General features: G+C 41.5%; 1 protein-coding gene across 4 annotated transcripts in view; it reads right to left on the bottom strand.

The window, feature by feature from the left end:
- Positions 1-27,146, bottom strand: part of UTRN (utrophin) — a 354,351-nt gene that overhangs the window by 320,133 nt on the left and 7,072 nt on the right. The window contains exon 1 of one of the 4 annotated variants that reach the window (XM_021391927.1): positions 652-802. The exons of 2 other annotated variants lie outside the window; for them this stretch is intronic. In XM_021391927.1, coding sequence (XP_021247602.1) covers positions 652-745 — 94 coding nt within the window. In that variant the 5' untranslated portion in view covers positions 746-802. Of the gene's footprint in view, positions 1-651; positions 803-27,146 lie in introns of those variants that run through there. One more of the 4 variants, XM_021391930.1, reaches the window with a different exon arrangement.

The raw sequence follows: 27,146 nt of genomic DNA, 5'->3' as shown, positions 1-27,146 counted from the left end.
TGCAACAGTTAACCGTGAAATTGCAGTAGGGATGGGTGGGACAGGATGGCCAAAAGAAAAGGAAAGGGAAACACTCCCAATTTCTTCTCCTCTTTGGCATCCTGGTCCCAAAAATATTCCTTCCATGTTGCAGGAAATATTGCTCCCTTGAGATACCATCAAAATTAAAAAAAAAACTCAGGGTTGAAGGAACCGTTTTAAGTATGTAGCGTCAAAAGTCCCAGAACACACATTAAGCAGAACTATACAAAATAAGAGCATAATCAATACTGAAATCACCATAACAACATATAGTTTAAGAAAAGTGCAGGCATGAATTCTTTCAAGTAGATAGAGTTGAACTGGCTGAAGAAATAGCATTTCAAACATGAAAGGAAAAGCCATAACAAGCATTACGAAGCAGGTCCTGCAGCGGTAGCTGTTGATCAGCCATGTCTCTCAGTGCTTGCAGAGGAGCAGCATCCAAAACCAAAACAGACTACAAAGTCTTTCCCTTGAACTGCTTCCTGCCATGCCTTCAACTACCTGCTCCCGCTACATCTAGCTAACCTGAACAAAGTCAGTAAAAGCAGCTTGTACAGAAGATAAGAGCAGACCCACATGGCTGGTGCATTAGTACAGCCTTGAAAATACATTTCAGCACGCTCTTACCTAGCGGAGGATAACAGCTCTGCACAGCAGCGTCCCGTGGCACAGCAACCTTGTACTTTTTCCACACAACTTTTCTGGCTGTTTGAACACTCATGATCAAGCTTGCTCTTTGAATAACAGGAAAGTGAAGATGGAGAGGAAGCGCACACTAATACCCAGAACAAGAACAGCATGCCGGGATCTGAGGGGGAGGGAAGCATTGGTTTTCCTCAGAGGGTTTGACACGTTCAGTTACACAGCAACTGACAAATCAAACAGGAAACTAACCTTTAAAAAAAAAAACTGTGCATAAACAAGTAACAAGTTTCAACCAAATTAAAGTTTTTCCTCATTAAAAACAAACAAACATACTGCTTTGCTGCTCGTTATGAAAACAGAACACCACCCAAGCTTTCAAGCACTGGCAGGTTACATCCTACATTCAAAAAACAGGAAAGAATGTGGAAACTTTCTTTTTCTGTTCAAATCAAACTGACTGTTCAGATAGCATATTTATTTTAAGAATCCTGAAAATGTTAGCGTTTGTTTTGCAAAAAACTTGGAATATTACCTTAGCACTCTTTCCACATGCTTGATAGAATGCGAAACCACAACCAACCTGCAAGGTGAGCAGTCACATCATTCAACGGTACTTCAAAAGGGCACAAGAAAATTTTGGCATGAGACCGCTGCACAAAATCTCTACACAAATCCCCACATCAAGGAAAAAAAAAAATTACAAACTTGGATTAGGTATGCAGGTTCCACTGTCCTGTAATTCCAAACAAGCAAAGCAGGAGGTTAATAAGGTAAGGCTATGATAGCAGAGTTATTTTACAATGGGCCTTTAAACTATGCTTACCATCAGCAGAGAAGGGGAATCTAATTCCTCAACCTTCAACATCCTGTTATCAATTTTACAATCAAACGGAGAGCACTTTAAGTTCTGTAGTTTTGAAAGACATGCCATTTCAAACTCCACATTTTAGGATATTGAGCTGTACAGGATTCCAGCAGTCAGAAAAAAAGTAACAGAAGAGAAGACTAAATATAACACAGAAGCACAAGTATCACATTTGGGGGCAGCTATACACAAATGAATTGGTTTCTGCAGCAGAAAAGCAGATGCTATTTGATTCGCCTGTATTGGTGTATTATGGAATAAGAACACTTCTCATAAGTAGCTTGTGTGACACAGTTTACTGTATCACATACCTGACAGATACTACTGGGGGATAGGGGAAGAAAATACATAAAAGAAAAAATCTTGATTTTTATTTACTGGGGCAGGAGTCAATCCTGCTTTTTTTTTGTGGAGTGTTTTTTTTCCCCCCTTTCCCTCCAATGTTAAGAATTCCTCAAAGTCGGAGACTGAAAAATGCATACAAAAAGAGTTTTGTTTCCATGAATAAAGACAATCATACATTCATAGGGCTAAATCAGGCTTTTGTGTCCAAACGTTCCCATGGAACGTTGGAACATGCAAGCAAGAACAACCACGAAAATGTTGTTTTAAATCTAGGATCTCTACTTTAGAGACAAACCAAAAATAATTTATTTTGCCATAGCAAATACAAATCTAAACTTTATAACATACTTTAAAAGCTCAAGACAGAGACACCACCAATTCTACCAAGTATACAACACTTAGCAGCCAGCCAGGCATGCATGCCAGAAGCACTACCAACAGTCCCACATTCCCTAGGAGAGTCCTCCTGTCAATCCAGTACATCATCTCACTACTTCAGACTGTGCCTGCCTCTCCGGTCACAAGGCCCATACCCAAATTAAGACCTCTTCCATCAGGCACGTGAAGGATATGCAAAAGCAGCAGAATGGTCAACTCCTGAAACAACACTTCAATTTTTTTACACTCCTTAATAAAGAAGTGCAGTCTGTGAGGGCAGTCAGACCCACACCACGCCTGAGCCTCCACCACTCTTTGAACATAGCATTAAGATATTAGAGGTGTTGAGGGAAAACATTAATTCAACCTGCACTCCGCAGCTTTGACTGCCACTGCCAATTAGATACCACATATTAGAGAAATTGCTTCTATTTAACTGCGAGTTTTACACCCAAAATCCAACATTTCAATAAGAACATACATCAAGAATATTTATTACCTTAATAAAGTACTGTGGGGAGAAGTTTTGGGGGGACAGTTTCTCTTCAATTTAAACAAATGCATCTAATCTAAATGAAGACAGAACAAACAATATGAATTTTCATATCAGAAATTATCTACAAAGAAGTTAGCTTTAGGAAAGCTTTTTTTTTTTATTGCTAAATTTTAGAAAGTGAGGCTGTGGCCTCTGCCAAAATCTGAAATATTGGGTGTGAAATCCATGCATTAACTACAAGAGCTTATAAGGAAGAAAGAAATGGGAGCTCTGGGGGAAATCAATTGAAGAAGGCAAAAGAGATTATTTTTAAAAATACCTCAAGAGTTCTACACACTCGCACACACTATCCATAAACACTTCATTCATTAGAAGGTCTATTCCTACTACTACTGAATTCAATAGGCCATTTATTTAGCAGCTCTCTGCCTAGAGTATGTGCTCTCTTTTATTCACATTGGTGTTGACAGCAGTAATCAAATTTTGTACATACCACCAACTCTATTATAGTTCAACAGTAGATGGCTGCCTGCCTAGTTTTCTTATCGTCGTGTAAGATAAAAAAGACTAACCAACAAGACCAGCTGAAATTGCAATAAGAAGCAAAAAGTAGGCTCAAACCTAAGTAAAAATGTCTCATCAGTAGTAATTACATGCTTTTATGCTTATCCATGTATTACAAACGATGAAGAACAAGGCTAGGCTCAAAGCAAGAACGCTTACTTTAACAGTTTACAGGACTGCAGCTTAGAGGGCAACTCAGACCTCAGAGAAGGCCGGAATGCCACATTTCGTACACAAAGTACTACACAGGAAAGGGGAAGAAAGAAAACACAGCACTGGGAAAAGTGGAGAGGAAAGAAGAAGAAGAAAAATGATAATTGCATCCATTCATTTTGAAGATAAGCTCAGAAATACCTCAGACCACTTCTCTATCCCATCTCAGAAAAACATCAGCACGAAGTTCAAAGTGAAATTGAAGTTGCAAGCAATAATTGGAGCAGAGGGTAACATCCTTTAATTATGAAAATCCCCTTTAAGCAATGAAATCATCTACAGTGAGATTGGTTTCCACTTCTTCTTGCCATCTGGTTCTGGGAGCCTTTCAAGAGCCTCAAACGCTTTGACTTGGAGGAAATAAGCTTCTTTTTCACTGCATCCAAACTTCCAGCTCTGTTCCAAGCATGCCCTGGTTAACTCCTCTGAACTGCCACCACTCCAGACAAGCCTGCAAAGAAAGGCTGGTTTTATAGAGGAGGGGGGAAAAAATAAGAAAGTAAGAAAAACAATAAACAATCAGAATTGAGAGTATTTCTTACAGAGACAAGACAAAGAGATAAGGAATTCCTCCTTCCTAGAGAAGGAGCACACTTCTGCAGGGTTTCTGTACTACCTCTCTAGGTCCACCCCTTTTAACACTGCTATTACGAGCTTCTAGTTAGGCACTTTTCATGCTGCAGTGTGACACTAACACCCCATAATTTTGTTCAGGATTTTTAATTTCACCACAACAACATGACTGGCTATTTTTCCACTGGCCTGACAAACACATTTTGAGTTAGCAGATGATCAAAGCTGGATCTTCAGCAAGGAAATAGAGAGATTAGAGGACAACACTTAAGAGAAGGATGCTGAAAAGACAATGGCAGAAACTTAAAAAGAAAGTAAAATTTTGAGTCCATTTTGATGGAAACTGTCATTAGTTTAAGCTCTACTCCCCGGAAACCCACAGCAACAGCAACTCCAGATGACAATGAAGAGTTTTTAGCATCTCTATTGCAGCCTTCTTCAACATGGCAGGTTCATGTCAGCAAAAAGCACTCTTCTGAAAAGGGAATAGGGAATACAGGAACTAGCATTGCCTTCACTACTGCAGAAAAGGAAGATGGGTTTGAGCACTGCAGCTGTTAGAGCACCGTGGCACAGAGAACATACTGATACCATCACAGTGCTCACACACTGAGGGCTCTAACACCAACCACTTCCAGCACACAGCATTTCAGTTACACAAGGTTTGACATACGTGGATGGCTCTTGTAAAATAGTACTTACATGGCTGCTGCAACTAACCAACTGGATTATCTCAGAGAAGGAAATACGAAGAATTAAAGATAACAAAACGTGACACCCTCATAGAGTCTCCATATTTTCTGTTACTCTCGTCTTCAGCATGGGGCTGTGGGGGGAGGTCCCTTTTTTCCTCTCATACAGACACCAAAGGGAGCATTTAAAATGTGAACTCTAGGCAAACTTCCGGAGCACATTAGTCTGTCAGATTTGTTTACTCTGCAGTCATACCTGGGAAACACAACCAGCACCACCCTTCCACAAAGCACCCTGAGCCACCAGTTTCCAGCATCACCGGAGGAGCCAGAGCAGCTCAACAGGAGGCACAGGTGCCTTCTGCATTTTGCTTCTCATTCAAAATGCTGAGCACTCCTGCTGAAAAAAAGGTTCCTTCCTATGTGTAGGTACCTTTATAAAAGGAATCATGCCAGACAGACATGCAGCTTAGCACTTGTACACTGACAGGGGTGCAACATGTATTTCAGTCAGTAGGAGCCTTGCGCTTGCATGGAATAGACAGTCATTTTGTAAATGCCAGTTTCTGCCTCCAAAACAGAAAAATCTCAAAACTTTGTTTTGAATTTCATAGGGATTTTTCATTAGAAAGTGTCTTTTGATACATTCTTTTCAATCTACATAGAAAACGTAGGCTGGAGGAATGGCAAACCTGTAAGATTTCATTCTTAATTGCAGTTAATGAAAGTTGATTTTATTTTGAGTAGACTTACACAGGTATCCCATTCCAGTCCACTTCAACTAAATGGTTTTCTGATAACAAATACTGGCCAAGGTGCACATCAGTAGTGCATACTCGCAGAGCAGTCTCACCAACAGATACCAACAGTGTGAGAGCAAACAAGTACTCCGAAGCCTATAGGCTGATGTACAGAGGAGACAGACCCTATGTGGAAGGAGCCTACTCCTTCCTCTCTACCAGCTACAGCAGCAGTACCAACCAGCTTCTAACTTTGGGTTCCACATGCTGGGATGGGGCAAGCGGCTGAAAGCAATAGGTGCAACATATGTACGTATGCACACTATATACATATATGCATTCCAAACAACAGTACACCTTATTAAGCCAAGAGCTGTTTCACGCCTGTCAATGTTCAAGAGGCATTTGGATAATGCCCTCAATACCACGCTTTACCTTTTGGTTAGTTCTGAGGTGGTCAGGCACTTGGGCCACATGATTACCGAAGGTCTCTTCCAACTGAACCATTCTATAAACATGAACAAGCTCTCCCCAGGAATGCAGGCGAGGCTGTGCTGAGATGGTGGGTTCAGCCTTGGGGCAGCAGAGAAAAGGAGGGCTGAGGTAGAAGCCCTTCTGAAGCAAGAACAAGCACATGGCCCTCAGCTTGCCAAGGCCTTTGGGCCTCAACTAAGGCAGCCTCCATCAGCTACTGCTGCCTGAAAGCATAACCACACTCCTTGATCTCCTACTGTTGCGAAAAAGGAAAGGAGATGACTGGGTTTAAATTTATCCCAGGCACGTTTCCACAGCAGTATGGTCATAGTGATGATTGAGGGGATGGTGGTTAGCAAAGTGTCATGAGTAACTGCACCATCAAACATCCCGAAGGTTGTTGGTTTTATTTTTATGCCCCTCAAGGACACTTGAGTGATCAGATAGTGCCCCACAGGGCATAAACTTTTCAATCATACCATTTAGAGCATGTAGTATTTATTTTTCTATTGCCACTGAGCTATCACAAGTACACGTATTTATTACCAGTCTTCGTAAAATTAGCATTAAATTTCTCCCATCCAGCCAATCTACTTCCCTCCCCATTTGTAACAATGTATTTTATTCATTCTCTTCCAAAAAGCAAAGCCTCACTGAGCAAAGGACAGCACTTTGCAGAGCTGTTCTGCCTGCTGCAGCACCACTACCAAAATGCTTGGGACTTCTACAGCACTGACGCTGTGGAGAGACGGTTTCATTAACCTGGAAGGAAGGGAACTGCAGAAATGCAGAAAGCCACTAGGAGTTCCTAGCCTCTCCAAATCTTCCTTGAGCAGCAGGAGTATTGTAAAGAACTCCTCTCCCCAGAAGATAAACCTGTCTCCTGACAAAGGCTCAGCAAAAGCATCTCTTTTCAAAATAGCACCGACTTTATCAGAGTCAAAGGAAAGACAAAAAAAAAATAGCATGCCAACTCAGCTTGGGGCAGGAAGGCAGTGCTGGGTGCACAGAAGCTGGCACAACTACACAGCACAAAATAGAAGGCTTTCCTTTCATGAAAGACTCCTTTACCACCAAAGCACACCACCACCACCACACAGTACGTACGTTCCAGCTCAAACCTCTCTAAAGCTTCCAGCTAACTGCAAGCTTACTGTACCTCTTGATAATTTGCCCTAGTAAAGGACACTCACTGCTAAAATCCTACACACCAACTCATAGCCTTAGCCACTGATCTCCTTTTAACAACTGCTAACTGAAAATCACTGTGTTTAAGGTTGCCAAGATTGCAACAAGGCCAGAGAGTACATTTCAAGGGATAACTCAGCATCAGATGTTTTGCTTGGTATAACACACTACAAAAATTGTATGATAAAACATTGCTGCACTAAAGTTGTCAGATAGTAGAAGTGCATCATTAAAAGCACCATTAAGATGCATGGCCTTCTTTTTCCCCTCCTTCACACAACTACAACTGCAAGAAAAGATGAGGTGAAACCACGTCCTTCATTAAACAATGAACCTATTTGAACCTGCAAAGTAGTGCCTTGTTAGGCTAGCCCACGACCAAGGCCACAGAGCCACTGTGCCATGACAGTGCCTAGCCACAAGGTCAGACAGGAGCAAAGAGCAAAGTAACAAAGGCCATCAGCCTACCTCATTGCCAAAAAGAGCAGAACTGAAGCTCCCACAGGGGAGCTCTTCAGTTAAGCACATTGTTTCTGGATGTGTTAAGAAAGGAGAAGAGGGTGGAAACAATGCACATGAAGTAGTTACCTAGAGGGGAAACAGTGGTGAGGACAGGCATACATCCTTTCCAAGCACATCACATCATCTCAAGCCACTCACCCCAGTTCCCAAGCAGGTCAGAGATTAGCCCATCCCACAGTGCATGACAGCCAGGCTACTTGACACCTCACCAACTAGGAAAAACTCAGGCACACTGCACCAACTGCAGAAACATGGTGGGAAGCAGCTACGGGACAATGAGGTATTCAATTCTGCAAGCCAGCAAAAGGCTGTGTGTTTACACTCTCACTTGTTTTCAAGGACTACCAGCAAGCTCTCTGTGCATATCTTTTGCAGCCTTCTGTCAGGTCAGATAGAAAACACTGGGCTCAGTTATTCAAGCTCAAGTGTGTGGAGGAGTAATTACCAAAGCTTCACTAGAAAGAAGGATTGCATTCTTTTATTCTCCACATGCCACCACCCACTAAGAAATCACAATAAAATTCCCAGTAACCTCCTAAGCAAAGTCAGCATTACTGTGCAGGAGTTAGCTTGCCATCACTCAGTATCAGTCTCAGGAACTCTACTTATACCTCTCACTAGTATAATGATGCTGGGACACTGATACTGTGATCACCAGTATGGCTTGTGTCACCAGCAGAACCAAGCATTAGTTGAATTTAATAATTAAATCGCATGCAAAATGTGAGATAAAGCCAAAGATACCATAAGTTTCATGAAGCCCTCCTGTCCAAGACAGTCATGCAAATCACACACATTCCCAAGCCTGAAAAAGGAAGCTCTGAAATGATTTCTGCTTCACAAGTTCTGTGATGCAACGCAGCACTCTCATAAAAAATGTAATGTAAAAAATATAAGTTTACCTGGATTTAAACCACTCGGACGGTTAAAAAAGATGCACATGCTATACTGCCAATATTATCAGTCATTTTGTGAAGCACTGCACCTTAAACTTGAAGTGTAAGCAGGCACGCATTTTCAATGGTCTGAACATCGCCTTTTCTGCCAATTCATTCCCTCCCTCTAGTCTACTTTGTGGCATTTGTCATGAAGCCATATGACATTTACTGGAACAACCTTACAACAAGCAAAATAAAATTTTACATTGAAATGTTTCTGTAGAAGTAAAGCTAAAGCCCTTAAATTCAGAGAAAAGAAAGGAAATTCTACACAGAGCTTTAATGTACTTTAAAGTATGTATGCAGCAAGTATATTTGTACTTACAATTCTGAGTTCATAAGTATGCAATACATGAGTAACTGATGAAAGGTCTTACACCAAAGTGGATGCAATTACAGTTCTGAAATACCACACACCACCTCCTGTGCTCAGGATCCTCATTCCACTCAGCTAATGGGAATTCCTAATTAGAATTAGGTGTGCCTAATTAGAATTCCTAACACCACAATCTCCATAGCATGACAAGTAAAGTACTTCAAGTGGCACACCACGGTTGCCAATTTATTCCTTACTTTGTCTAGTCTTTCCTTCCATCCTAATTGCTATTGCTGCTCCTAGCAAGCACTGGGTAGGTGTTCTCATAAGGTTATTTCATTACTACCCCCAAGGAGGTTGTGATCCCTCACCACATCCTTCTCTCCAAATTGGAGAGGTACAGATTTAAAGGATGGACTGTTCAGCGGATTAAGAACTGGTTGGCTGGTCGCAGCCAAAGGGTTGTGATTAATGGTTCTATGTCAGGGTGGAGGCCAGTCACAAGTGGTGTCCCCCAAGGGTTGGTCTTGGGACCAGTGCTCTTCAATGTCTTTATCAATGACATAGACGATGGAATCGAGTGCACCCTCAGCAAGTTTGCAGATGACACCAAGCTAAGCGGTGCAGTCAGTACATTGGAAGGAAGGGAATCCATCTAGAGGGACCTGGACTGGCTGGAGAAATGGGCCCACAAGAACCTAATGAGGTTCAACAAGACCAAATGCAAGGTGCTACACTTGGGCCGGGGCAATCCCAGGTATTTATACAAACTGGGGGAAGAACTCCTCGAGAGCAGCCCTGTGGGGAAGGACTTGGGGGTCCTGGTGGACGAGAAGCTGGACATGAACCAGCAGTGTGTGTTGGCAGCCCAGAAGACCAACTATGTTCTGGGCTGCCTTAAAAGAGGAGTGGCCAGCAGGGAGAGGGATGTGATTGTCCCCCTCTGCTCAGCTCTTGTGAGGACCCATCTGGAGTACTGCGTCCAGGCCTGAGGCTCCCAGCACAAGACAGACACAGAGCTCTTAGAACGGGTCCAGAGGAGGGCCATCAAGATGATCAGAGGGCTGGAACACCTCTCCTATGAAGAAAGGTTGAGGGAATTGGGCTTGTTTAGCTTGGAGAAGAGAAGGCTCCAGGAAGACCTCATTGTGGCCTTCCAGTACTTGAAGAGAGCATATAAACAGGAGGGGCAATGATTGTTTATGAGGATGGATAGCAACAGGACAAGGGGGAATGGTTTTAAACTGAGACAGGGGAGATTTAGGTTAGATATTAGGAGGAATTTTTCAGTTAGAGGGTGGTGACACACTGGAACAGGTTGCCCAAGGCGGTTGTGGATGCCCCGTCCCTGGAGGCATTCAAGGCCAGGCTGGATGTGGCTCTGGGCAGCCTGGTCTAGTGGTTGGCAACCCTGCACTCAAAGCAGGGGTGTTGAAACTCGATGATCTTTGAGGTCCTTTTCAACCCAGGCCATTCTATGATTCTACGACACTACTTTAACTTATTCTTGTGGGGTACCAGGGCTCTGCTAAAAAGCAGTTCTCCTCTGAAAGACTGTCAACACATGGGCAACAGCCACGCTGAGCCAACAAAGCTATTAGTGAAGCAAGTTGCATTAAGGTTGTTTAAAGGTGTACTCTCAGCAGTCTTTTCCTCCTCTCCTATGTCGGAATACTACTAACCTGAATGAGAGCTAAAAAAAGAACACAAAAACAAGTTGTATTTATGTAAGTGAGCTGCAGCTGGCATACAAGTGTTCAGCCCTCCAGTTATTCAGCCTTCAGCTCACCCAAGATTTGAGTACTTCTGTAACATACCTAAATTCAGTCTGACATCAAACAGTGTTCATTACATTATGTAATTTGTAACTGTAGTATTCCCACATACTTTCATATAAACTTTTATACTTTTTATGTACAGATTAAGACAGTTATATAAATGAAGCACTGTAAAATTTCATTGCTGCTTTTTTTTTTTTTTACTTTATATAATGATCACAGAATTAAACTTTTTCCTGTTGTTTTCTTTAACCTGCTTGTAGGTGCTTCTTTGTGTTGCATTTTAAAATCACTGTTAGCTCTGACATATTCTACTCCTTGTTATAGAAGCTTGTCTCAGTGTCACTTTCTATCACAGAAGTACTTCAGATCAGCCACAGGAGGAGACAGGAAAATAAACAAACCAATCCTCCCACTGAATACAGTGCTCCTAAACATGGAAAAAAATGGCATCTCCATGATAAAGACTTTAAGAGCTTAGTTTGCAAGATAAGCACAGTAATTTAGGAGAAGTTTGGCTAGGCTCATGGTAAATTAGAAATAGAACTCTGTGCAAGTGTAATTCAACTTTTTTTTTTTTTTATTAAGAAACACCACAGCACTAACTACCATTAGTAAAACTTGTGCTACTGAGTGTACGCAAGGTCATAGGTCACTGAAAAGCAGCTCTGGTGTAGATGCAGTCAAATGACCCCAAAGAGTCACATTACTCAACAGCTTAAGAAATCTGCTTTGACTCTAAATCCTTTATATCTAACTAACAATCCCCATCTACCATCATCCTTCTCCCCACTTGCCTCCATACACTCATACATTCCTACAAAAGAAAAGAAAACCCACACCTCTCTGGCATTTAAAAAAAAAAATCAGCTTACAAAGCAAATCACAAGAGAGTTCATTGAATCTTCTCACTCCCATGTGACCATCAAGCCTTATTACACCAACAACGTTGTACCTCCCATTCCAGTGTGATTAACATGGAAACATCCAGAGCTCCTCTCAGTTACTACGATGGTCATCCAGTTTCCCACACCCTCAACAATCAGTTCCAGCCAGAACCACCAAGTGTACTACTGATGTAAGTTGGCTTGACATTTGTTCCACTGCTTCAGCAAACCAACCTCACGAGCAGCCTGCTTCCAAATAGGCTGCACAAGATAAAAACCACTGCTCCAAGGAGGAAGTCTGCTTGGAAGTCCTGCCAGTGCAGCAGTGACATCAGAAGGGGAGTCCCAACATGCCACTTCTGAGTCGTAGCCAGTCCTATGGCTCACACACCCCACAGAGACCAAGGATGCGACACAGAACAGACCCTGTGAGCAGAAAACCGAGTTTATTCAGACATCCTTCATCTGAATCCCACTTTCTGTCACAAAATAGGCAAGATTTGTGAGGTACAAGTCATGGTCATATTCAGACTGTTTCTGATAGAGAGCAAGAATGTTCAAGCTGCAGCAATCTCAAAGCCATGCACGGCTTGGGAGGTAGAAATTAAGCAGACAGTGAGCACTTCCAGCCCAGTCTGCTGCTAACAAAACTTCCATAGGGAAAATAGGGAGCTCCACAGCTCCAGCCAGACTTTTTTCTGAAGATTAAAAAGAAAATCAAACTCTGTAATAAAACTGCATGACTAGAACTGCTATAAGCATAAGGAAGTTTCCATTTTGTTTGCTTCAACTTGCACTGCCCTGGAAGCACACATTGCATCACACTGGCAGCAGCATATAGTCACAGTAATTCCCATCACTGCTTCTATGCATCTCAGCTGCAACTGGGATTCTTCACTATCTATTAAAAAAAAAAAAGATGGATATTAAATCCCATGCCAAAGAGTGCTTTACTGACCAAAAAAGACCTACATATTGGATTAGTGTTAGAAGAGCTTTGTGAACATCGTAAGTAAAAAGTAGTGAACTTATCCACAACAACTTCACACAAACACAACAGAAGTGCTCCAAGCAGTCAGCTTGAGCAGATGCTCTCCAAAATGGTTTTGGGATAACCCAAATTCTTTTTTACATAGTGCAGGCTACAAACCATGCATTGTAGAGGTCACCTTCACCAAGACATCTTCCAGAGCACCATCACTATACTCCCAGTGCTTTCCAGTAAAGCACTGCTGAGCTCAGCCCTGGGGAGTCAGTTCTCCTCCCTTTCTGGCACCAAACAGTGCAATCTGCAGCAAGTGATAGACAAGGGAGGAGGGGATGGGAGCAATCACCACACACATAAATCCCCTGTGTCTATATATAAAATCCATTACAAAAGCATAAGCTAGGCAGACTACAGAAACTATGTCACATGTTTGCATTAGCAAGTTATTGTGGGACCTTTGGCTAAGATTTATGAAGAATGCATGCAGGAAATGGAAGAAAAAAATCACAAAACAATTCCATTGTTTAAAAAGCTGGGTGCACAGTAGAGGTGGTAACTTACAACATCGTACAAACAGGAACCAATAGGAAGTTCTATCCATGATGCTTAAATGCTGAGCCAGTTTTCAATTTCTACAAAGACAACCTGGCACAGCCACCACAGCATGGCACACAGTCCCAGCAGCAAGTGACCCCTTGCTGAGAACAAAACTAGGATTTTCCAGCCACAGTCATGAACCATCCCTCATCCTTGCTCATTCGGTTGGGCAGTTCAGTCACAATTTGCACACTTTCAAGTAAGAAACTGCACTGAAAAGGAAGGAGATAGCAACATACAGAAGCTAACGCTCTAAACCAAAGGTAGGTCCTGTAAAAGAAAAAAAACAAAAGGACCTCAGGACTGTGTACACTACTTCTTATATTATGTTTCAGTCACTGAGTTTATATTAACTGCTATCATTCTAGGGTTTCATCAGTCCTATTCCCTGTATCCCCACTGCCCAGGAGCCTGCTGCACAGTCTGAATGAAGCAAGGAGGTAAATCCATCCCCTTGGGCTGCTTCAGCTGTGTCAGAGAGGTAGCATGTGCACTTCAGAGCAGTGGGGGGTGACCAGGAGACACCCACGCATAACTGGGGACAACGCAGGGAGAAGAGGGGGAAAAAAGCTGGCTGTGCCACTAGCTGCCAGGTGTCCACGGGCACAGACAGGTCACAAGAACTCACACCCAGAGAGTGACGGACAAAGCATCAACAACAGATCCACCCAAGCAGAGAACTAGAAACACCCTGTTACAGACTTCTGACACAAATCTCAGATCCACACACTGCTGTATGATTACTCTCAACTAGAAAGGAATGCAATTTCTCAGGAATTTCACTATTTCCAAACAGAATTCTTGGAAAGGACATATGAATGTACATGTGTATGTACATACATGTGCACACAAAGCCTATATATACCTCCCTCACCTTTAAACACACTACAATGATGATCAAAAAATGCCACTGCTTCAGGCTCCATTACTTGAAAACACTGTCTGATTCTGTGGTCAGGTTTTGTTTTTTTTTTTTTTATACATCACAAAGAAACCTCCAGACCAAAGATGTGTAAACACATTTTTGGTTATTTTACCATTCATTTTGTTGCAGGGGAAGGGTAAAAACAGGAGCTTTCTGTATGTGTCACTCCTTTGAGGGCAGAAACTCATTATGTTTTTTTTCAGAAACAATCATTTCTTCTCTGAATCTCTCTCATCTCCATTCCCCTATCCGTGTGACAGCACAGCCAATTATCTTGCCTATCCTGGACTACTACATATAATATATTTTGATTTGGGCCAGTTCTGCTAGGCAGCAGAAATCTTCTTGCCCTACTCTTGAAGTTAGTATCCTGGGGAACTCTTCTACATCCAGTTACTGCTTATTTGAAAATAAAAGTGACTATAGGATTACTTTCTTATAATTTTTACAATTTCTGTCTTCTTCCCAACATGGAAGGCCTAGTCCACATCTGCAGTGGTAAAAGAGAAAGGAGCAGGAAGTCATGGTAAGCTTTTTTGTTTGCTTTCTTTTATGATTTGTTTGTTTTCTTAAATAAAACTAGGCTGCGGTGTTAAAGGTAAAGGCTGATCTTCCAGGATGTCATCGATATTTCCCTGAACAAAGATTCAGATCTGAGTTACAAATAACCTGAACATCACATGCATCTGTCAAGCTCAAAGTCTGTGACTACTGAAAGCATAGAAAAGAGGCACAGAGGTAACTGATTTTATAGCTTTCCTTTCTGATTGTTAGAGGGAAGAAAAAAACACCACTATTCAGCAGTACAAACAAGCCTCATCTGCAAAGAAACCCATTCCTTGAAAATCAACATGTCACTGCAACAGTGTTCCAAAACTTTGATAACAGCATAAAGAGATCTTTAGCACTTCAAATTTCAGTTGCATGTGCATTCAGGAATTAAGTTTTCCTTACCAGAATAAAAAGATCATCTTGATTAGAAGGCTCTAAAGTTAAGAGCTGCATAGGTTGAGGAAGACAGTCAAGAAAAGGTTTATCCTTTAAAGTACACTGGGTCATTCACTTAAGGAACCAAAGACCTGCAGACAGACTGATAAGAAGCAACCTATTGCAAGCAGATAGCTATACTGACAGATTGCATACAACTGAAATTACAAAGTTTTTAAAAGCAATTCAGTTGTCCAAGAAGTTCCACCAACAGGGAACCACGTTCAGGAAAACTACAAATGGAAAAGTCCGAGCTGCTTCAGTGCTATCTTCTCGGAATTATTTCTGCTGATAAATTACAAACGGAAAAAAGGGACAGAGTAGGATGAAAGAAGGACAAACAAAACAACCTAGTCATATTAAACCTGATCTAGATACTGAATTTTAACTGTTAGGAAAACAAGAGGGCTCCCAAAATGAGAAAGTGGATCTAAACTCATTAATAGGTGTTTTAAACAGACAAGCACACCGTTCATATCAGCCAGTGGTATTGTCCATCCACTACCTGCTGAACACAGCTGCATACTAAACTTGATAAATTAGGTGTAGAAAGTGCTTTTCTTTTTCCCAGTTGTTCTTTTCTCTTAAGCTGGAAGAGTTTTCAGAAGCTTTTCAAGCACTTCCACCTACTCCCCACTTTTATGCATCAACACTGATCCTTCCAAACTAGAAGGCTCACAGAGAAGTCAACACTTGGGGTTAAATTTTAAACAGATCAGGTTTCATTTGCATAGGTCTGGTTAATGAAGAAAAGACTGGCAGTGGGTACAACATCCTACCCTTCTGCCCTGAATTTTAACCGGCTATAGCTGGCTGACCTTAGCCCTGCCTTCCCATCTGAGAAGATCCGCATGGATAACATCTCCCTCAATCTCATGCCAAGGAGTCCAGGTTCACACTACATACAGCCTCAACGGGTGAAGTGTGATTCGTGCTTTTTTTTTTTTTTAATGGCCAGCCCTGTTCTCCTGACTTCTATATCTCCATTGCTCTTCTACATTTGCCAAGCTTTATTCTTGGAAGTGAGCTTCTCCTCACCCCTTGTGCAGGCTCCCCTCAGTCTGGGCAGGATGCCACAGGAGAACAAGGCCATTCGAAGAAGAAAGTCAGCTTGAAAAAATTAGGAAAAGGAAGTAAGCACTCCTCAAATGTCTCCATGAAATGAAGAATTTCACTTGAACTGGAAAGTGAGAATCTTTCCTTCTCTAACACATTAATAGAACAGGCCATAGCTTCAATGGTGATAAATCTCCTAAGTGGCAATTTATAGAAACCTTTAGCTTTTTAGTTTAAAGAGAGTCTACAGTATGACTACTTGAATTTCAGTGAAACATAGATATCCACTGGAGAAGATACAAAGCTTTTCCCATGTGTAAGCAGTTTAGAAACTGAAGATCTGACAGAATAAATGACAATCCATAACACAAGATGCATTTACAGAATCAAACATTGCCAGATTCAACTCTAGACATCCTTATTCAGCAAATTTTACATATGCCTTTTTTTGATTTTTGTTTTTTTGAGCATGCGCTTTTGCAAAGAAACCACAAACTTTGCACGGAACGAGCAGCTTGCAAGATCCTGAAAAAAAAATCTGCCAAGGCTCTGTGACATCGTGGTTTTAATTCACCATACAAATATTCAAATATACTCATGAGCAACCACTATAAGGCAGTACATGTGGTTATACAGCTACACAGCCACATCCACATTTTGCTCACTGCACTAACGCTCTTACCCTGGGATGGAAATACGTAGTCAGGTTGTAAGAATTTTTCTGAGAATTCAGCAAAGTTCCACTTAAACGGGGTGGGGAAGCCACCAATAAAAAGCACATTGGCCAGCCCAGGGCACTCATATGCCAAGTTATTCAGCTATCTCAAGTAAAGCAGGAACATCCAATTTTCCTTGCAGATGGAGCACATATAAAACTCCATTTGGAACAGGATAAGCTACTGCTTCCAGACTTTTATCCAACAAAAAAATCAAAAGCAGATCTCAACAATTCCCGTCAGAATGAACTTCCATATGAATATTTCCAGAGGGACAGAGGAAAAGGCAACCACGCTGCACACCAAGCATCCCCCAAGTACTAACAAAACTACCAAAAGACTATTATGAGAGCTTAGAGTATCACATCACAGCTAAACGTGGAAGCTCAAAAAGGCTAAAGATAGCCATCTGCATCCTCCACAGCTGATCACCAGGTCAAGAACTACACACGCAGCAGAGCATAGCTAAAATAAGTTTGGGAACAGACAGGCTTGTTTTATACTAACACAGAGTCTGGGACTCTGGCTTAAGCATAAAGGAAAAATCTAAGATTAGATGTCGTTTTTTTTTTTCCCACATTTTTCATCCATGGTGAAGAGGCAAATGTCATTTTAGAAAGAAAAAAAGCAAAAGGGCCAAGGAAGTATTTTCTACTATTATTTCACCTAGCTGTACATTAGATATATGCATATCTTCCTTGAAGTTGCCATTTTAGAAATTAGTCACTACTGTATATATATTCTTTCTTAAGAATTTAAAGTAAATTATCTTTTTCAAGATTAAATATGTGGTTGTTCATATTGAATTTAGTTGTTTATTGTACAGAAGGAAATTTGAAAGAGCATTTTGAGAAACTATTTAGAGCTGAAAGGACTTGTTTTACTAGTTCTGCTCATTATGAAAAAGAAATTACATTCACCAGATCAGCTTTTGTTTAGTTTTCAGCAGAGAAAAACCACACACCTTGTATTAATGCACAACCCTTCATTACAGAGATGCAATTAAAGTTGCTTCCTCTCACTTTGAGAAAAGTGGCACTTTTTTTCTTTAAACACACGCTGGGATTGTCTAGCAGTAGGTTACCTATTTATTTAAATAAACAGTAGATGATTATTTGTTATGAGCTGGATGACTTTCAAAGATGTGACCTGGCTGACCCACCCAGGCTTCTCAGCTCTATTCTTGTCACTCAAAATTCTGCAAAGGAGACTTAGAAAAAAAGAGTCTGAAGGTTGTTGTATAGAAGGAGTTTTTTATGCAGTAAAAACTTATCTTGTCCCCCTTGATTAAGGTCACATTATTTGAAATAGAAATTTAACCAAAAAGTCTTTGCTCTTGTTTTGTGCACTAATTGAATAATTGTGTAGGCAACCAGTCAGACAAATAGGTCTTATAACACTTTTAAGCTATATCCACCTTATATAGCAGGAGAAAACTGTATACTATGAACTAATTCTCACCAAAATTAGATCTTATCATTTGACAGACTCTGAAAAAAGCTTTCATACACCTTGCAGATCCCAAACTGCAGCAGAATTCAATTTATTAATCAAAAAGAGGATGGAAAAGGAATTTTAACAGGAAAAAAAGAGGATGTATTCTCTATGTATGCAATAATACAGAGATACAAAGCAGTCCCACACAATTCTCACACATTATGTTTCTCCACTTAGGAAATTGCATCCCAGATAACAGACACAGATTAAAATCTATCATAACAGCCATAGCTCCTCACCAAGATCAAATATAATTAATTCAACTGCTTTTTAAAGACTTTCAGTAATGTAAGCCATGATAATCACAATTCATCTACTTTGTCAGCCAATAACCTTTAGGCTCTGCTAAATTCTGGACAGCCAAGTCTGCATTATTTCCTTCTCTTCATTGTGCTGTAGATGAGAGCTGAGCCCCAAATGTCTACAGCCTCTTTACATTTTTCTGGCAGCACAAGAGGCTCCTAATAGGATAGCACGTTAAGTTCTTTTCAGAGTGCTGGAACGGCATGAAAGGAGCCTTACTGCAAGTGGGAATACCAGTCAGAAGTAATATCTTGTAAGGAACAAAAGTCCTTTTTCTGCCCTCTGTCTTCCAACCCCATGAAACAATTGCACGCATTTTTCATAGAAAGGGGAAAAAAAAACCATCAGTTTAGTAGACATAAGAACCCAGAACAATAAGAAAAAAGACAAGTTATATGAAACAAACATAGAGATAACATTGCACAATTTCTCTCCTCCTGCCCATTCCCACACAAATTACGCAGAACACTTTCACCAACAGGTTGCACCAGTTCCAGGCCACATGAGTTGTTAATTCAGATGACCACCACGGGATGTTAGCATCTTTCAGCCATGCATTACATCACAAAAATTCAAACTCTTTTACCCTTTCCTTCCTTCTCCAGGTAGTAAAATGAAGTTATAATTTCAAGTATTTTTATTATATGGGCACATGACTACAAATTAAAACCAGACACAGCAAGGCCAAAACAAGATCCTGTAACAAAAGGTGGCAAGAAGCAGGGTGGAAAATAAATAAACCAGCAAAACATTTCTCAGCAGTTAGTCATTCTACCTGAGTATTACATACAGTTCATCATCACCACCTGGCTAATGGTTCATGCTCCCCTTCCCTGACAGCAGTAGGGACAGTGCTACAGAGGAAAGGATGCACCAGGACTTCCCAGGCAACAGTTGGCAGGAAATTCTAAGATTTCATTTTTTTATGCCCAAATCATGTTAAAACCTAAACCTCTATGAAAGTAGATCGTGCAGAGTGAATTACTCATACATTTTCTTAGCCAGCTCCAGTGGTACGATTTGCAACGGCTCCAAGGGCCTGTTCAACACATTTGTATTATATCAGAGAGGCCTTCACTGTCAAGCACAGGCTTCATCCCAAAATTAAATTTAATCACCTAAACTTGAATGCTTTAAGGATGAATGCAATGGCCCAGAATTTCTTGAACCTCATATTGGAAAGAGATGAAGAACAAGAGCAAACATGATGTGTAAAATAGGTTAAGGTTTCTCAGACCCTTCACTACTCTCATGCTAGCTTCCTCAGTTCCAAAGGCATTATTTCCAGTCCATAGACAAGCCATCCACCACATCCCATGTGACACTTTGTTCTAATTAAAAAAAAACACACACTGGGGTTGAACTATGTTTTTTATAAAGCTAGAAACAATGGGATTCACTAGGTATTATATGCACCTCTTCCATCCCATTTTCTCCTGGAGAAAATGATTTCTAAGGCAGAATAAAGCACTATATTCTAGAGTTGGCCCTGATCTAACCCAGTAACCCCTCATTCTGGGTGTAGCATCAAATGAACAAGGAAAAAACAGTTTCAAGAGAAACACTGAAGTAGGAGCAAGAACCAGGAGTGGCCACAATGGGAGCGTGCCCTGGAGCAGATGTTCCACTCTCACATTCCTCTGTGAGGCTGGGACCTTCTCAGCTGCACTGACACGCATTGCACCCTAAAATGTGATTCCTGTGGGAATTTAGCAGCCCCAAATAACAACAGCTTCATCCACAAGTCATCAAGAATCAGACCCCAGCTGCAACAACTACAGCACACCATGTTGTTCAAGTGACTGACCGCACCACACAGATCAAAGCTAGGAGGCGTTTAACCAGGATAATTCTGCACAGTCCAACTAGGAGCACAGCTCCATGCTACAACTCCCATCCTCAAGCTAACAAGTTCTGCACCATGCAGCACCAGAGCTAAACATTCACTGGCCAGCATCAGGCAAACCTGGCAGTTCTCCATAAAACATATCCCCCATGTTTCTTCAGGTCAAACATGGACTATTTTTCATCAAAAGGATCTGTAGCTATGTAGTGACATAATGCCCCTCTGTGTACAAACCTAAGTCCCCTCCTTTCTAGACTTTAGAGTTATTTGAAGTGTGACACTAATACAAACTTGAGAATTGTTATCTCATCTGAGAGAAGTGACTATAACAACATCACCACTTCTTTTTCCCCTGCACTGGGTTTCTGTTCAAAAAATGTCATCAGAACTGTTCCTGTGTGCAGGCCAGCCACCCTGTAGTACAAGGACTGTTTATCACAGTAATGCTAAGTTCTTCAGCAGCCACCAACCACAGCAGTGGCCGCTGAAGATGGTTGCTAATGCCAGTAACACAAGGGTTTGTTTGGGTTGTTTTATTTTTGGGAGGGGAAGAGAGACCAATGTTCCTTTTCTCTAGCTCTTGATTAATGACCTTGCAATGCCTTTCTCCTGGGAAAAATATCAAGGCTTGATGCAAGTCCACTCTTCAGCTTAGATGAGCAACTTTCAGAGCCAAATTTTGGTACAGAGGTCTCAATGTAAGCTTCAGCAGATGGGCAAGCTTCTTAAATTCTCTTCTGGCTTTAAATCCTGGACAGTCATCCAATAGTACATCTCTAATGCAAAAATACATACAAAAACCTTTCCCTGGAACATGTTTGGATTTTGTGCTTAACCTCGTAAGAAACACCCTGAACGCTCTCTAGCCCTGTATGTGCTTTCTGGCCCATCCTCACTGTGCAACATGAGGAGAATAGACTACAACTCACCCTACACTCCTGCCTGGTGCTTAGGGCAATGGTCAGTGGTTGGAAACCATTTGAAAATTTGGACTAGCATTTCAGGAGTGACAAGTCAGCACGAGGGCTCAAGAGGCAATTACAGGAAAGATGGGCACCACCCCAAACTCCCCCCACCCACCTGTGACTATTTTGGAAAAAATAACACCTGCGTATTTGTCATTGTTCCTGACAGCTGAGGCCCTTGAGATGACACAACAACAGGGATGCTGCACAGCCTTCAGCCACGACAAAACTCCCTTGCATTCCTGTAGCAATTCTGTAATAAACTGGTAGCAGACTTCAGGAGCATACAATAGCTGTTAAGTTTTGAGGATGATGCCTTAAAAACAGTCAGGTCCTTCGTAGATAGCTAAGGACTCTTCCCTAGTCATTGCTCTGGAAAAACCAGGTCCATAATTTCTCATTAGGTACCTGAAACGTTTTCTAGTCTAGGCCCACACAATAACTGTCCTCAGTTCATTCCACACCAAGCTTTCTCTGTACAAACATTCATAGCAGCATCTCAGAAAGTAACTCAGACCTCACTGGAGTTATCCCATGAAGATAACTGGAACAGCAACTAAATCCTTTTTCTCCTCTGTCAACAGTTTGCAGGCTGGTTCAGCCCGGTTCCGTGACTATTGGGGCAGGGGACCCACGCCCCGGGAAAGGGAAAAGGGAAAAATGGGTAGGGAGATAGGCCTAAAAACAAAACAGCGGCAACAATCTGAGGAGAAACAAACTAATTTACTAAATAAGATATCAGAATGCAAAATAACACAATATAATACAATATAATTACAATTTAAGCTAATAAATCCAATACAATGAGAGAGAGTGTCCATAATTAAGGTAGGCCTTACTCGAGTGCCGACAGTGAGACAGCTGGGGAGTGAGATGCTGCCGGGACGAGAGACAGGACAAGAATAGGGAAGGTCTCGTGATCTGCAAACAGGTTTATCTTTCCCTCCGACCGGAAAACAGTAACAGGGCACCAAAGTCCTCTGGGGAATGTAGTAGTTCTTCCCTTCTCAGAACTAGGTACATACACTACATGATGTTATGATGTGGAATACCAATAACCAAAAATTATAAAACCATGACACCCTCCTTGCAGATGCCTTCTGGATCAGGGAGGTGAAGAGAGAGAGAGGCAGCAGCGTAGCATGAAAGCTGTATCATGACTTTCTCCATCCAATTCACTGGATTTTTAGACTGGTTTTTAGACTTTTCTATCCACACTGCAGATGAGATGGTACCTGGAATGCAGGAGCAAGGATGTCCCCAGGCACAGCCCTGCCGCAGCCGCAGGGGCACAGTCACAATGCCACATCCTATAGCAGCAAGAGCCAGTGCTATCCTGTCCATCCTTCCATCCTTCACTCATATAGGGGTGAGGACAGTAGGTAAAAATGCCTCTCAGTTCTTTTGGTCTTCCTCACATATGCCATGCAGCAGACATGGCCTCAGTCACAGTAGCCTTCCTTTATGTGAAGCTAAGTAGGATACAGGGGGAACAGTGCACACAAAAAGAGCAACTGCTGGGAAGAACGGAAGTTATGATTTTCAAAAAGCAAAGTTTAGAGATATTTAGTTTATTTTGGATAATTATTTTTAACTGTGTATCATGTTCAAAAATCATCTCTCATAGTTGGAATTCAACAGGACATCTATTTTTAAATATTATTCATTCCATCACCAATCATCTAGAAAGACGAGACAACTGGTAATAAATCAGGGCCACGAACAACTACAAAATGCCCTTGCTGGAAATCAGCTCAGCTGACCATTCTCTGCCATCATCACCTTTCACGTGAACCTCCCAGCTCCTGGTTCCTCTGTGCCACGGCACGTGCTGCATAAAACAGACTGTATCACATCAGATTCAGGATAACACATGTTAACTGCAGCTACTCCAGAACACATCTTTCAAATTCAGATTGTGCCAGCCCATACAGGTACATACAGAAAGGCAGGTTTTGACACTTAGGCAGAGAGGAGACTATTGTACTTTATAGATGTAACATTGAGCCTAAAATCGGGAGGCATCGGTGTTCCAGCTTCACTACTAATGCTCACAGGAGATGAGTGGGAAAAGCTTGCTTCTTTCCAACACATGTTCTTCTAATTCAGCCCATCTATTCTGGAGGCTGTCTTACAGCATGCAATACAAAGACAGCACACGCAGTCACCTAGACTGTCCTACTATATGACTCAGCTTGGCCAGACCACAGAACCTCACTTTTCCCTCTGCATTTCTAGCAAGAAGTTCAGTTTCTCTAAGCGGGAACACAGCTCCTACTTAATTTTGACTGCAGACGATCTGGGAGTGATCATCCCCCGAAAACCACCCATTTCATGCGACCAGCAGCAAACTATTCTATCTCCTCATTTAAGGGAAGCAAAACTGTTTAAAGATTAACCCTGTTTCCTTTCTTCTCAATTATGGTAACTTATGACATGCAAAGAGCTCTGTCACACCCCAACCACACTGTGTGCATCGCTCAAAATTAAGCGATCTTTCAAACAGAAGAATTTGGAGACTTACAGTTGGGATGAATTTATTCTTTTTAATTAAAAAAGTAGGTTATGAATATTTTCTTCACAGAGATGAATACGAACAATACTGCCAGTACACAAGCATGATAGCTACTATCTTTAAACAATGTTTAAGCTTTTAATACTGTCTAGTGAGAAGAGTAGGCTGTTACCACACAGTGACAGGAAACCTCCAGCTGTTCACAGGTAGAGGAGAAGGCCTCCAAGAACAATCAGGATTTTTTTTTTTTTTTTTTGCTCTGAAAGAGTAGGAAAAACAAATAGCCTTCATGACCTACTATGGAAGTTATTTCCCCTCTTAAAGCAAACACAAACAAAAAACGCACAATTCACACAGAATTCATTAACTTCAAGTTTCCTGAGTTTTAGAACCACTTGCTTTATTAGAGGCTAAATGAAAACATTTCAGAAGAGCTACAAAAAAAGATTCTGAGAAGTCAGTCCAGAGGCCTTGTGGCAGGACGTCAAACTTTCCCTGCCACACACATGAACGCAGAACGAAGATGTAGACAGTGTCCTAATCCTTTTGGCATAAAAAAGGCATTTTGTCCAGCTCTGAAAAGGCGTCACTTAGAAGCTCTGCTGTAGGACAGGAGTAACACCACAAGTGACACAGTAGTTACTCCTCCCTGACACCTCAGCAGCCCTGGATATCTTGACAGATCTAGTTTTCTCTAGATCAGAGAGTACTGAGAAAAGCATCCGCGTGGAAACATGCTGCAAATAGTTGCTATCAGTTTCCCAATATGCACAAACAGAAGAAAAAGTGGCATGAAGTACCCCGGCATCTGAAGAAGTCTCACTAGAACTGGAGTACAGTTGCTAAAGCTGCATCTCTACTCAACACTTGGGAGAAAAGGACCAGGTGTCATGGTTTTGTGATTTTCGGTTATTGGTATTCCACATCATAACATCATGTAGTAGACATACCTAGTTCTCAGAAGAGAAGGACTACTACAGTCCCCACGGTACTTTGCTCCTTTGTTACCATTTTCCAGCCGGAGGGAAAAGATAGAAGCTCGCAGTATAAAAACTTGCAGATCACGAGACCTCGTCCCTTTTTTCCGCCGTCTCTCGTCTTGGCAGCACCTCACTCTCCAGCCGTCTTATCGTCGGTAGTAGAGTAAGGCCTACCTTGATTTTGGGACATTCTCTCTCTCTGTATTGGATTTATCAGCTTAAATTGTAATTATATTGTATTATAGTGTGTTGTTTTGCATTCCGATATCTTATTTACTAAATTAGTTTGTTTCTACTCAGATTGTTGCCGCTGTTCTTTGCTCTCAGGGCCATCTCCCTACCCTTTTCCCCTTTCCCCTTTTCCCGGGACGTGGGCCCTTGGGTCCCCCGTCCCCTTTGTCACGGAATCGGGCCTAACGCCCATAAACCGTTGACATTTTTTGGTGGAGAATGCGGGCAAGGAGAAAAGGGAAGCAGGAGCTTAGTAAGGCAGTAGCACAGCGCACCAGGAAAGGAGCCCAGCACATCTGTAAAGCATCCCAGTAAAGTCATGGAAAGCAAAGAACCTCCATTCCTTGAATACTTTTTTTTCTGTAACTGAGAATGTACTTTCAGTTAATGTTCGGAGGATAGGGCAAAAGTGAACTTCAATTAGGTTTCAACTGTCTTAAGAAAAAAAGAGGGAACAAACCCAAAGAAATATGACATTTGTGACAATGGGAGCAACCCCACTTGAGCTCTTCCTTTCTCTTTCTTCTGTTCAATTTTGAAAGTGCTGGTTGTGCAGTCCAGTACAAAACTCACTTCCACATTGATCAACATTCAACACTTGATTCCTCTTAGCAAGATAGCAACATGACCTTCCAGAAGCTATGGCACACTTCACAGCTTTACCAAATTTTCAAATGGCCAGTGAATCCAGAACAGCATTTGCTTGGGGTTTTTCGGGTTGTTTCCACCTAAAGGATCCTTTTGCCTTGAATTATCTTGATGTTCAAACAGTATAGCTCAAGTTGTTAAAAAAAAAAAGTTACAGAGGAACTCCCTGAAGTGGAGCCTCTTGTGAGGCACCAGTCAGAAGGAAGGAGCACTGAGTCCTGAGGATGCAACAGGGCTGTGGACCCGAGCCAAGGGGAACTTGCAGCAGCCTGGAGAGTTTGCTCCTGTCCTCAGCATGCCAGGAGCAAGCTATGTTCTCGTCTGCCTCTATCTGGGCACCGCACTTATCTGATGCCTCACCAGACACGCTACTCTACACAGATCATAAAACATGTAAGCATTTTTTCTTTGGAAGAAAGGCCAGAGCAAACATTTTGCATCTGTAATGTGACTTATAACAACTCTCAGATTACATTTAATGAACTCTGTTCCTACTGATCAGCACATTAAATTACCTAAAAATAGATTAAAATTATATTTCAAAAGAGCTCAGAAAAATAAACCTGGAAGCTCTAAAGAGGGCACTACAGACAGGTCCAAGAGAAACATTCCTGAACACATGGGAAAAGCATCCAAAACAGAAGGATTACACAGCCAGAGAGCAAAACTACATTCAGAAAAAAGCTACTAGACTTTGAGCCTCCACAGAGTCTTTTCTCAAGAAAGAGACACCACATCAACAGAATGCATTCCCATGAAGCTTTCAAGAAGCCTCACCCAAGAACAAGATGTATGCGCGGAAGCCAGAAGAGAACGAGAGCAATGAACTCTCTTTGAAAATTATTTATGCTGATCATAGCTGTTGTTCATTATTAAATCATGACAGAAGCTAAAACCTAGAAAGAGGCAACAGAAAGGTCTTGGTCTACTGGCATTTAAATAGCACTTATTCTCTTAATGTAATTGTATTTTATATTGTAACAATTAAAGTAACATAGAAACCAAGAGGCTCTGCCCGATACCAAGCCTGATCCCATAAATTTTCAAATAAATTTTCTCCATTTGTTATTCATACATGGAATGTTCTTTGTTCACCCAGGATACTGTGGTAATTCAATAACAATAAAAAACTCTAGCAAAGCACTTCAGAACTTACACATCGCACCATTTTCTCCAATTAATAATTCGTAACATTATACGTTGGGAGCATACTCCACCTTTGGTCCTCCGCCATGATCTAAATTCGGAAGGGAG

This window comes from Numida meleagris, chromosome 3 (genome assembly GCF_002078875.1).
Source record: "Numida meleagris isolate 19003 breed g44 Domestic line chromosome 3, NumMel1.0, whole genome shotgun sequence".
NCBI classification, from domain to species: Eukaryota; Metazoa; Chordata; class Aves; order Galliformes; family Numididae; genus Numida; species Numida meleagris.
The sequence above is the reverse complement of the archived record's forward strand: the minus strand, read 5'-3'. Positions and strand labels throughout refer to the sequence as shown.